The sequence below is a fragment of the Dendronephthya gigantea genome, unplaced genomic scaffold (genome assembly GCF_004324835.1).
Source record: "Dendronephthya gigantea isolate DGI-Jeju-01 unplaced genomic scaffold, DenGig_1.0 000005F, whole genome shotgun sequence".
NCBI lineage: Eukaryota > Metazoa > Cnidaria > Anthozoa > Malacalcyonacea > Nephtheidae > Dendronephthya > Dendronephthya gigantea.
The window spans coordinates 407,095-418,656 of record NW_021163015.1 but is presented as its reverse complement, the minus strand read 5'-3'; the positions used below and the strand labels follow the sequence as shown (position 1 = coordinate 418,656).

At 36.5% G+C, this 11,562-nt stretch overlaps 2 protein-coding genes across 3 annotated transcripts; both read left to right on the top strand.

Moving 5' to 3' along the window:
* The first annotated feature begins 470 nt into the window (after positions 1-470).
* LOC114516219 lies at positions 471-3,092 on the top strand. The gene is made up of 5 exons (XM_028535638.1): positions 471-600; positions 702-799; positions 969-1,286; positions 2,113-2,364; positions 2,697-3,092. Exons 2-5 carry the CDS (start codon positions 715-717, stop codon positions 3,050-3,052), a joined length of 1,011 nt encoding a protein of 336 aa, XP_028391439.1. The 5' UTR covers positions 471-600; positions 702-714; the 3' UTR covers positions 3,053-3,092.
* A 4,902-nt stretch (positions 3,093-7,994) lies between these two features.
* LOC114516092 (ficolin-2-like) lies at positions 7,995-10,557 on the top strand. Of its 2 annotated transcripts, none has more exons than XM_028535467.1 (5): positions 7,995-8,164; positions 8,237-8,469; positions 8,677-8,719; positions 9,250-9,627; positions 9,911-10,557. In XM_028535467.1, exons 1-5 carry the CDS (start codon positions 8,068-8,070, stop codon positions 10,165-10,167), a joined length of 1,008 nt encoding a protein of 335 aa, XP_028391268.1. In that variant the 5' UTR covers positions 7,995-8,067; the 3' UTR covers positions 10,168-10,557. The 2 variants fall into 2 exon arrangements, with proteins under 2 accessions (XP_028391268.1, XP_028391267.1); XM_028535466.1 differs by having other exon boundaries at positions 8,677-8,731.
* The last annotated feature ends 1,005 nt before the right edge of the window (positions 10,558-11,562 follow it).

The following is an 11,562-nucleotide window of genomic DNA, read 5'->3' as shown; positions in this document are numbered from 1 at the left end:
TAAACAATACGAAAGTACTACATTCGCTTTAATCTAATCTCTGGCTTTTCCTAGTAATTATAGTTCCTAGTAATTATAGTTCCTCGTAATGAAATTTACAGTGGCGGTTTAGGGTTTCCAATTAAAAATACCCATTGATAAATATGAAAACGGCATTATTTAATATTCATTTCTAAAGAATACTCCTACATAAAATATTACCGATAAGATTGCAAGTTACAACCGTAGTGATTTATTCTAACTTACTCTGGATTCGGCACGACTAGACTTAAATGTGAAAGAGACGTCATAGACACGGGCTATGTAAAATCAGTTTTTCATTTATTTCATTGTGAACGGCATTTCTACACGGAAGTTTAATGCGCGAAAAAGCGAATTTTATAATGTGAAATTGAAATTTCATCATACGCATGCATGCATGTAAAATTTTCAATTTCACACTCAAAGCTTGATTTTAACAAGAATAACTACCCACTCTCATTAGTTCTTGACGTCTTTCATCAAGGCATGCTTGCTGGAGTTCCCTTGGTTTAATTTTGTCCTCGTTAAGCTGCTATACTTTGCAGTCCTTATTCTCCCAAGCCCAAGGATATTGCTGAGGTAAGCAGTGATAACTACGCCCGTAATTTTCATACATATACGAGATGCGTAACCTAAAGCTTTTCCTTAAAAGCTCAAACAATGTTTTTGTTCTCCTGCAGGATTGCTAAGAAAATGTCTTACTTATGTTTTCTGATCCTTATCATAAAAGTCGCAGGACTTGAGGCCGCGCAGATTGCTAATCAAACGCCAATTAAAGGTAATTGACATCGTTCTAAAACCAATTAACATGCGCTGCATGCCCACTCACAGCCTTACGCAGTGTATATGTTGAGCGAAATAAACCACCAGTTAGACCACAAGGCGTAACTATTAAATTTAGTAATATTAACTAAAAAATTTAAATGTGCCAAACGCTTTCTTTATAGGCGACAAAACAGTTGTTATCGCAGAAAAATATGCCTTTCACAACGACTTCGATAAATGTATGATCGATCGATGGACAAATCCACGTCTTCCTGTGCTCAGGACCTCACCGACTGCTGCTTGTAACACAGCAAACCATTCAAGATTGTGTTATGGCGCCCAAAATCGTCGTCCGGATAACGCTCAGTACATCGCTTGTTACAACATACGAAAACAAATCCCTGAATTTACCGCGTATATCGTTCCTCACGGTTCATATTCACGAATTTGTGGCCGTTACAGACGACCACGTTCGTTTGCAAGAGACAGAGGACCGTACGGTGGGTGTCAGCATTAACTGCAGTAAATCAAGCAGCGTCAATTACTAACGCGTACCCGACTTCTTTTCCTATATATACGCTTGCCTATCTATGCATAAAACTTTATCACTTGAAAACTATGGACGTAACGCCGCCAGTTAATGATGAAATCGAATATTCAAAATATAGTCCCATGAGTGCTCTACACCGCATCCTCGCTGTTTAGGACGCGACAAATTGGTCAGATTTATAACGTTTCATGCAGAACGCCACTTTCATTTCAGTTTAGTCAAATTTTTAATTTCCCATCCTTTAATCGATGTCCTCACCGTTTATAATTGAAGTTTATTGAAGAACTAACTTTATTGAAGGTTTTCTTTTTTGTAGTTTTTTTTTAAACATTAGTTGAAGGAGTTTATCTTAGCCGTCATCGCCGCGTCGCCGCGACTCCCATCCTAATCAATAAACCTCTCTCTATACTGGCTATCTTAGGTCAAATTTGTCGTGATTAAAGGAGATGACGGCACGTCAATTTAAACCCGAAAAGTGTAGAAAAAAGCTGGTTAATTTGACGTGATATAACACACATTTTAAAATTGTTTTCTTAACATAGATAGTTTTAATGATCCAGAAGCAGCCTTTGCTTTTTTATTCATTTATTAATGTAACTATTGATTGAGGTTTAAGTTATTCTTTTTGCGACGGAAGAATTTAGATTTAATCCCCTGATCTAAAAACAATTTATTCTAATAGCTAATAATTATTATAGAATATTCCCCTCCAACTAAAAGTATAACGCACATTTCCGACCGAATTTACCGCATTATATGTATCTCAAATTTTTCAGCTCCAAAGTCCCAAGCAAAACATAATGATTACAAAAATACTGGAGGGAGGGGTGAAAATTTTTGTTCCCGGGGTCATCTTGTTCCAAGTGGAGTATTCAACACCAAACATGAGCGTGATCTCACGTTTATCATGACCAACGTTGCACCACAGTGGCAACCTTTTAATGGAGGCAATTGGGCAAGCGTTGAACGAGCGGTGAAGGATTACGCTACTTTTGTTGGGCGTGGTGTTTACGTTTTCACAGGAACAGGTAAGTTTCGTAACCCCTTCCCCCGAATTCTTCGCAGCTCTAAATCGCTTACGACTCTCCTGCGTCTTGCAGAGTGCGGGAAATAAAACGTCAGGTTTGGACATGAAATGCTGCAAGCATGCAGAAGAAACGTTTGCGCGTATCTTCAAAACACTGTCTTTACTTCAATTCCAAGTATCAGGCTATTAGTAGGCCTGATAATACACGAACATTGATTGGCTCTGCAAATCTAACGAGCCAAACTTCAGGCTTTCCGCGTTGGACGTAATTATGACTGGGAAAGGGCTATATAAGAAATTGCCACTGTGGTAAAATATGTTTTATTTATACAGCGGGTGTAGCGAAGAACCCTTCAACAAAATCGCCATATGTTGTGGGAACTGGGAAAATGGTTGTTCCTGCATATTACTGGAAGGCCGTCTGCGATCCTGAAATCAAGGAATCTATCGTTTTCATTGCTGAGAACAATGTAGATGTGACGTCTGAGGCTAAAGTGGCAGCGGGAACTTGTGCAGGTCAAGCCATGACCAAGAAAAGAGGTGTGATCTATTGCTACAGTGTATGTGCGGCCCAAGTTTCCTACTTCCACAATTGGTGGCATGGATCTACCATTCCTGACTTCCATCCGGTTAACTGTGGAACTGCCAGAATGGGCAATTTTCTAAATACGTATCTTAACTTTATTTGATACGCATAAGCAAAACGGTAAAAGAACATTTAAATATAGCTAAGGGTTTTCAGTTTTGCAAATATTTGTGTTAATTACGATTAAAAACGTCCTTTAATAACCACATTCAATCACTTTCTAATCGTACGCAATTTTAATGGAATTAAAAGGGGGCATATAGGTCAGATATTTCAGCGATGTTCAATTTTTTGCTGACAATGTTTTCCAACCACCCCATCTTTACTAAGATATTACAACTGCATAATTTCACTACTTTGAATATTTCTGAAGACGCAATGATCCATATCTCCATGTTATACTAAGCTCAAAAAAGCATTATAATATTCTGAATCCAACCTCAATATTAAGAAAAAGTTATATAACCGATTTGTTGGAGCAGAACGTTTATTTAATGCAGAAGTTTCGGCTTATTATTTCACCATGCGAATTTTAAAAATATTATACGTCTCAAAAAAGATGAATGACGAACGTCTGTATGTGAATTGCTCTAAGAGCATGTGGACAGCTCTTTATGTTCAAACAATTAACATGTCTTTTTAAACTGCTGGGTCAAGAGTAGATTTAGTTTATAATTTATACAATTCGAACTTAATTCCATTTGTGACGTTTCTGCTACAAAAAACGCGTGCAAATTGTTGTTTTTGTTCATCAGATGCATGGTCTCCAGTCAACAATTTTAAAGAGTTTTTAATTGAGAACTATACATTAATTCATATTTTTAACTTTCGTTGTTTTTACCTAAGATTAATATGAATGTCAACTGCCTATAGAAATTGTACGTTTTTATCCAAATATCTTCGTCAAGAGAATTAGCATTTATTATAAAATGGGACACACTTAGAGCCATTTTTAAGTGATTTCACCACGCTTTCTGCTATGTTGTTGCTGATTTAAAAGTTTTAGTGCCGTTTAATTTTTAGGTCGCGTGATACAAGTGGTCAGGTCGCGTGACTCAAAACGGCAGTCAATCACTTTGCAATTTATATCCATAAGATAAATATACATTACTTCGTCGTTGGCGAGTTCGTACGATTTTTATGCATTAAAAGCGCCGCAACTAGGTTATGTGATTAAACCCAGATAGTCCCAGTAGCGGATTTAGCATTAGCCAAAATGAATTGTTCGGCTCAGTGTACTTAAAAATCATAAATAATGCAAAGAGTGGATTGAGTTCTAAAATACTTTTTGGAAATTGATAAGTGATAATTGATAGGATCATTTTTATAGCACTTTAATTATTGTGCCGAAGTACTTACTGTCTAGGTACTTTGACAAACCTTGATTCGCCATTGACCCGCGACCATTCCGAAATGACCAGTGGCAACCAATCCAGGACCCACTGACTTAGCGAGAGTTTATGTGGTACTGCTAAAAAAAAGATTTTCATATCAATTTTTATCCTAATCTTGTTTCCATCAGCTGAAATTAGAAAGAAACAATAATTCCCAGAAGACGAGACGACCAAGTGGCTGATAGTTCACTCATGGTTGGAGAGTTGCACAATGGACCAACATTTAACATGTGAACAAGCGCCTACTCAGGCGTTTACTCCCTTTTTTAAGATCGCTCTGAAAACTTCAATGACATTCGTCATAGAATTTGAACGATACCTCATTTAAATTGTTGGATATACAAGCATAGTATCTTTAATTCGCCAATATTCTTATTCATGCTCCGCCATATTTGTTATTTAAAACGACAAAAGTTCCGACGTCATTATCCACAAATGCATCTACATGTACCTAATAATCAAGAAGCGCTTTGTGAGACACCCGCGAGAGGCATTTTAAGACTCCGCTCTGCGCAGTTCCATATTCCGTACCCATGCATGCACAAAGCTCCGACATTTGAAACGAAGGACATGAATGGGCGATTATATCTTTCATGATATTTGTGATGTGTTTGCCGAAAATATTCGTCAAAAACTTCATCAACTGCACTTCAGCACGACCAGCTGAGAGAAACCAGCCGATTTTAGACTCAATGATGGCTGTAATTGGATTTTTTTAAATGATTTTAAAAATCTCTTAAGGCAGTGTACAGTATACGCAACGTTCCTTGCAACTCCTACTCCTGAGGAATTTAAAGTTGTCAAATACGAACATTTCTTACGATCTGCTAACGTTTTCTTAGCATTTCGAAAACTCGTTACATATTAACATCCTTAAAAACTATACATTTCTGGGTTCAGAAGTATTTTCAACGGACTTAAAAGGATTGTAAAAATTACATTTTACATATTTTGAAATATACGACTATTGAAATATATATTGTTCTCGCGATTAGACCACCTTGACCGAATGGGTGGCTTCACTGTGAATGCACACTTATTAGCATTTATCACAAATATTATCTTGTTAGAGTGACATAATTACAAATTTATCCTCGAGACTGAATTCAACTCGGTTTGCATTAAATTCATTCCCCTCGATTAACTATGATTCAAGAAATGCTAAATAAATGTAAGAGTAAGGTAATGCTACAATGTCTGAACCAATTTAAGATATATCCAATGACTAAACTGTTTTATTTTGCAAGATGTTTAAGAATTTTACGCAGTTAAGCGAAAGGACAGTTAATCGTTAAAGTTTTTGCATTTGGGAATATATCCATTCCAAGGAAAAAAGAATGGCTGCAGCGTTGTAAATTATCAAGTTCATAGCTTACTCTATGATGTCAAAGACCAAACGGGAAGTTCTTATTGAACTGCTTTAAGTTCTGTAATATATAGGCTTAACTACTTTCAGTGTGAAAATACAGCGCAGAGTATATAATATAGTTTTCTTTGCCTTTGGCTTTGGTAAAAAGAATTTAAAAAGCTAATTCTTTCTCTATAGCTTGTTGAAAAAACCCTTTTTGAACACCCCATTATCACTCATTTTGACAATTCGTTTTCTGAAATCATGACTAACTTAAAGAAATAAAGACTTAATACTTCAAATTTAAACTCGAGTTCTCATGGAGACATCGGTAAGAGTAAACAAATAAAATCAAGCAACAATAAAGGCCAATAAAATAACTTCAGGTGCTACATATATTAAAACAGGTATAATTTGAATATCTTTAATCTTTAATATCTTTATCTCATTTTTAATGTCGAAAAAGGATATAGAATATAGATTGATAACTACACCAAGAATGATTATTCCTGTAAAGTTTTCAGTCCATTAACCTGGGCCTAACCTGGGCCTAACCTGGGCCTTTATAACTTTCAAAATTCTTACAAGCTAATTCAAATTGGCATACGGGAACTAAATCACACATTAACGTTCTAACGGATCCTAAGGCTCACATCAGTACGATAGCACACCAGCTCTTACACTATATCACTATATTTTGCCCGCTGCCGATCGGTAGGGATGGAGACGGTATCCGAGCGAAACGATCGGGCTAGGGGTGAAACGGTGTTTCTTTTGAGTTTGCTGTTTTCGGCGCAGATAATAACTCTACGAACCATGCTATTTTAACGGTACCTCCTCCATCCCGTGATCAACTGTCACACGTGAGTCACTGAAGTGAAACCGTGGAATAAACGATACGAACATCAAAGTACACACACACACACACAAAAAGAAGAAAAATACCTGTAAATGTGGCGATCATTAATGAATTTACCTTTACCCCAAACACCAATTCAACGACCAAAACGGGTGTGAAAAGAACTGTGCTTAATCCTGCAAAATAAACTAACAAAAAAAAACCCCAGCGAGATTAATAAGACGCTTCTCCCGTAGAGTTCACAACATCGCGTGAAGTCGTTTGGGAAAAGGGAGGGATGGGTCACGCAAGCAACTAACAACTAGATCAGGCAAACTGGGCTCATTTTTATACTCACCGGAGGGGGCAAGTAACCGACCGGACCAGCGTCCTAAGACCCGAGACACTACGATACGAAGACCCGTATAACATTAACTTCCTTTATTATTTAATAATAAATACATATAAAATCAAGTTGTGTGCTAATTTGCATATAGCATAAATGAATAATACAATTTGACTTTAATATTATGTTGAATGTATGGAAATATAAATTAAACTCTCTTGATATGTTCCGATTGCAGTCAGTAGACTAAAATCGCTTAAAAATGACATAGCACACCCAAGGATAAAGTTGACGGACTAAAATCGTACGACAAAAATCGCGTCGTGTGCGCCTGGTTTAATATAGCAGCACTTTTAAAACACTTTAGGGACTGATTGATCCAAAATTGCGCATTTCCACACATTGATCTAAAAATTATGCTGCTAAAAAATTTTACCGTTCACTGTCAACAAGCTTATGAAGGCAATTACTTTCTACAAATACATCAGCTCACCTGGTTAATGAATTGCAAATTAAATCGAACACTCATCTTGTAACTAACAACTAATTTCAGGTAATGACTTTGAGATTCTAACATCACGCATTGTTTCTATCAACTACCCAGTCGATAAAGCGTTGTTTTAGCTTCGGTTCAACAAATACGTTCGGCGATCTTCCTTTTTTAGTAGGATATCTTTCAGCATGACAAACGACATATACAGCTACAATTAAAAGCCATTAATATTTTATTTTGAACATGCATGTATAACAATAATGTACCTGTTCTTTTAATGAGTTCCTCCGCACAATTATTAACTGTCACAACACCACTGTTGTTATGAAATTTGCTTTTGCGATAAAGTCTTTTTTTTCGCAACTGGATGTCGAAAAAGTTGGCGAAATTATGCAATCATGCGAACGATACCAATTCTATTCGTATTATGTTAATTGGACTTAGGCGATGGGATTCCGTGTTCATGTATTTCTAGCCATTATGGATTTAGCCGCAACAAACTCTTCAAAAGCAGCTTCATGCAGCTACAATTAAATTTCATTAATATTTTATATTGAACATACATTACAATAACGTACCTGTTCTTTTAATAAATTCTTCCACCCAACCGTCACACACTACGTTTGTTGGCAATTACTTTTTGCGATAAAGTGTTATTTGGCAACTGGATGTCGAAGAAGTTGGCGAACTTATGGAATCATGCGCACGATAACAATTCTATTCGTACTGATGGTTGAAATTGTATGCGTCATTTCACAGAAATGTTCTAGCAGAATTTATGATAACATAAGAACAGGCGAGTCTTTACTGCTTTGCCTTAGTTTTTTTCTTTCTCCTTCATCATTCCGAACTATATTTGCTACTTTAGCAGGTCCATCTTTACCTCCAGATAAAATCGTATCAACCCACACTTTCAACTCGGAATTTGTCCAGATAGAATGTCTCGAGATCTGCGAAAAGGAACTGAAATGCATTGGATTCAAGATTTCATACAGAGACAAGATGAATGTCGTGAACTGCCAACTGGCCAACGTCACTGGGAAGAAAGATCACAACGCAACGACAGAAGGAGAATGGATACTAATGCTCGATAACGAAGCTGTATGTTATGTAGTAACTTTTATAGATGCGACATTACAACTGAAAAGAAAATACACGACTACTGATTTACGTCTTAGCAATATCGTGCTGTAGCCTAAACTTGTAGCCCATAGTCAGTCACAGACGGCGTCGGTAAACTCTTATCATACAATATGTATTCTTTTCAATCGCTTAATGCAAACATTTCTAAAATGCTTTTCTTACCAGGCAAAGAATGAGGAAAAAAGAAGAAATGATGGTATGAATTCAGGTATGCAGCTAGGTTAGTCTTGCTTTAAACGTAGACTGGATAGGGGTAAGCGCTTTGCAGCAAAATTTTTATTGAACGTCGAATTTCAAATTACATGAGCATTGCCAATTTCGGTCACCCGATTCACCGTACCCATTCGAGCAGGTGAAGATTGAACTCCGTATGAATTTGGGATCTTCGGTTTGCTCTATCACATCGTTGGATTATGACGCTACGAAGCTCTGAATTTAGTAATTTACAACGCTGCCATTTATTTCCTTCATTTACCTTGCATTTATTTATTCATTATTCAATCAATCAATCAATCAGTCAATCAATCAATCAATTAATGCAATGTAAATGAAGGAATGTAAGACAGCGTTGTAATATTCTTTATATTAGCGCTCAAGTATTCATCTGCATCTGATGATGAGTCTACATTTCTTCCGATATTTCAATAAACATTGCCATGCATAATCATTTAAAACAAGTTTAGGAATAAATAAATTTCAATTGTATATTCTTTATACTATTTTATTTCAATTTTTTAGCAACCAGCTGCGCTCATCTGTATAGCTCTGGAGTCAGGCAAAATGGTGTTTATACAATCAATCCTGATGGCCTGGGTTCGTTCAAAGTCAGATGTGATATGAGCAAAGACAGGGGTGGCTGGACCGTGTTCCAAAGACGACAAGATGGAAGTCAAGATTTCTACCGTGGATGGTCAGATTATAAAGCTGGCTTTGGCGACCTTAACGGCGAGTTCTGGTTGGGTCTGGATAAAATTCATCGTTTGTCCAAATCTGGTCAAAATGTTCTAAGAGTTGATTTGATGGATTTCAATAACGTTGAACGATACGCTAAATATGGAATGTTTAGTGTGGCTGATGAATCCGAGAATTACAGATTGAATATTGGCAGTTATTCAGGTAGGTTCTAAAAGAATTCATTTTGTTCAACTGTGAAAATTAAAGCGAACCTCCATCCGGCGATAAATGTTTCGCGATTGATATTTCCTGATCGCTTTCTCTTGAAATACAAACAGAGAAGGAGAACCAATCGAATTAGACGAGCTTTACTGCGCACATTTCAAAAAGTAAAGGCTCACGAAATATCAGTCGCGTGACGTTTTAATCCGAACAGAAGTGTTCCCTATTTCTGAATCTATCACACAAACGGGCTATTTGGAATTACATGGTTCTTTCAAAAAAGGTGACGCAGGTGATTCCCTTGCTTGGCACAATAAGATGCAGTTCACTACCAAGGATAGCGACAATGATGTACCAGTTAATGAGAATTGCGCTACGACCTGGAAAGGAGCTTGGTGGTACAACAACTGTCATAATTCCAACCTCAATGGCCTTTACCTGGGTGCAGGTCAGACTAGTGGCAGCGGAATAAAATGGCACGGTTGGCATTATTATTCTATGAAAAAGACAGAGATGAAAATTCGTCCGAACTTTTTTTAGGATGATTTCTCAGCAATCATTGAGAGACGTACGAACAGGCACTTGTTGCTTTCTTGTAGAAATGGCAGAAATTTATTGGTATATAATAATAAAGATGTAAATCATGTAATGATATAACAATATAGTTGGTGCATGTATGTTTTCAGGTGTAAATATCTTTTTGACTTGACTTAAGTCTATTGGTAAGGCAAAGGTAAAAGGTGTCGATGTTGTAACAAATGTATAACGGATTAATATCTCATTATTAACATTTACCCATAGATGGCGGTCGCTTGTGTCATGCAGTTGTGTGCTAATTTGCATATAATTATAGCAAGAATTAATAATACAAATTGACTTTAATATATCTTGAGTGTATGAAAATATAAATTAAACTCTTTTGGTATGTTCCGATTGCAGTCAGTCGACTAAAATCGCTTAAAAATATCGCACAAGCAACGATTTAAGGCCCTGTTACACGGTGCAATTTTTCTTGCAATTTGAAAATGCAATTCTACTTTTGAGAGATGTATATTTGGGAACAACAAAACTTTTGAGTTTATTAAACTTCATGCACTTTTCTTCTGCAAAACTCTTCACTAATTTAGATCCCTTAGAAGTAGAGTTGTATTGCAAGTTGCAAGAAAAATTGCACCGTGTAACAGGGTCTTTAATTGACCGACAAAAATCGTACGACAAAAATCGCGTCATGTGCAAATAGCTTAATATAGAGCAGCAATTTTAAAAGATTTTAGTGGCTGATTAATCCAAAATTGGCATTTCCACCAATTTGTCTAAAAACTATGCTGCTAAACAATTTTGCCGTTCACTTTCAACAAGCTTATGAAAGTAATCACTTTGTACAAATACATCGAATCGCGTGGTTAATGAATTGTGCAAATTAAATCCGACACTTATCTTGTAACTAACAACTAATTTCAGGTAATGTTTTCATGATTCTAACATCCCGCATTGTTTTTATTAGCTACACAGTCGATAAAGCGTTGTTTTAGCTTCGGTTAAACAGTTTTAGCTTCGGTTAGGCGATCTTCCTTTTTTAGTAGGATATCTTTCGCTTAGTCTCCTCCGCCGGCATCTCTTATGTATTAAATATATGCATATTTGGCTTGTGCTAGCTGTGTTGGGGGAGCGAGTAAAAAATCACGCTTTAGTTTAGAACTCTTACAATTCATGCGTTATAATTTGACATACGTGCGATTGTAATACCATGGGACAATCACTTCGCCGGATCGTTAATTTGAAGTTACAAAACGAATTTTCGCCCAGCTTATGACGTCATGCATATCAGAGCAAAAATATGCATATCCAAAATGGCGGATGGAAGATAATTTCATTCAAAAATATCTTGAGAAGTAATAAAGTTAACAAAAATCCGTAAACGAATTTTGTACATAA

Bases quoted from the DNA above. Each gene is read 5' to 3' on its own strand.
- LOC114516219 (XM_028535638.1), top strand. From the start codon at position 715: ATGTCTTACTTATGTTTTCTGATCCTTATCATAAAAGTCGCAGGACTT. The intron at 800-968 runs GTAATTGACATC...CTTTCTTTATAG, and splicing joins TAATCAAACGCCAATTAAAG to GCGACAAAACAGTTGTTATC. The intron at 2,365-2,696 runs GTAAGTTTCGTA...TTATTTATACAG, and splicing joins TTACGTTTTCACAGGAACAG to CGGGTGTAGCGAAGAACCCT.
- LOC114516092 (XM_028535466.1), top strand. From the start codon at position 8,068: ATGCGCACGATAACAATTCTATTCGTACTGATGGTTGAAATTGTATGC. The intron at 8,165-8,236 runs GCGAGTCTTTAC...TTGCTACTTTAG, and splicing joins TTATGATAACATAAGAACAG to CAGGTCCATCTTTACCTCCA. The intron at 9,628-9,910 runs GTAGGTTCTAAA...CTTTCAAAAAAG, and splicing joins GAATATTGGCAGTTATTCAG to GTGACGCAGGTGATTCCCTT.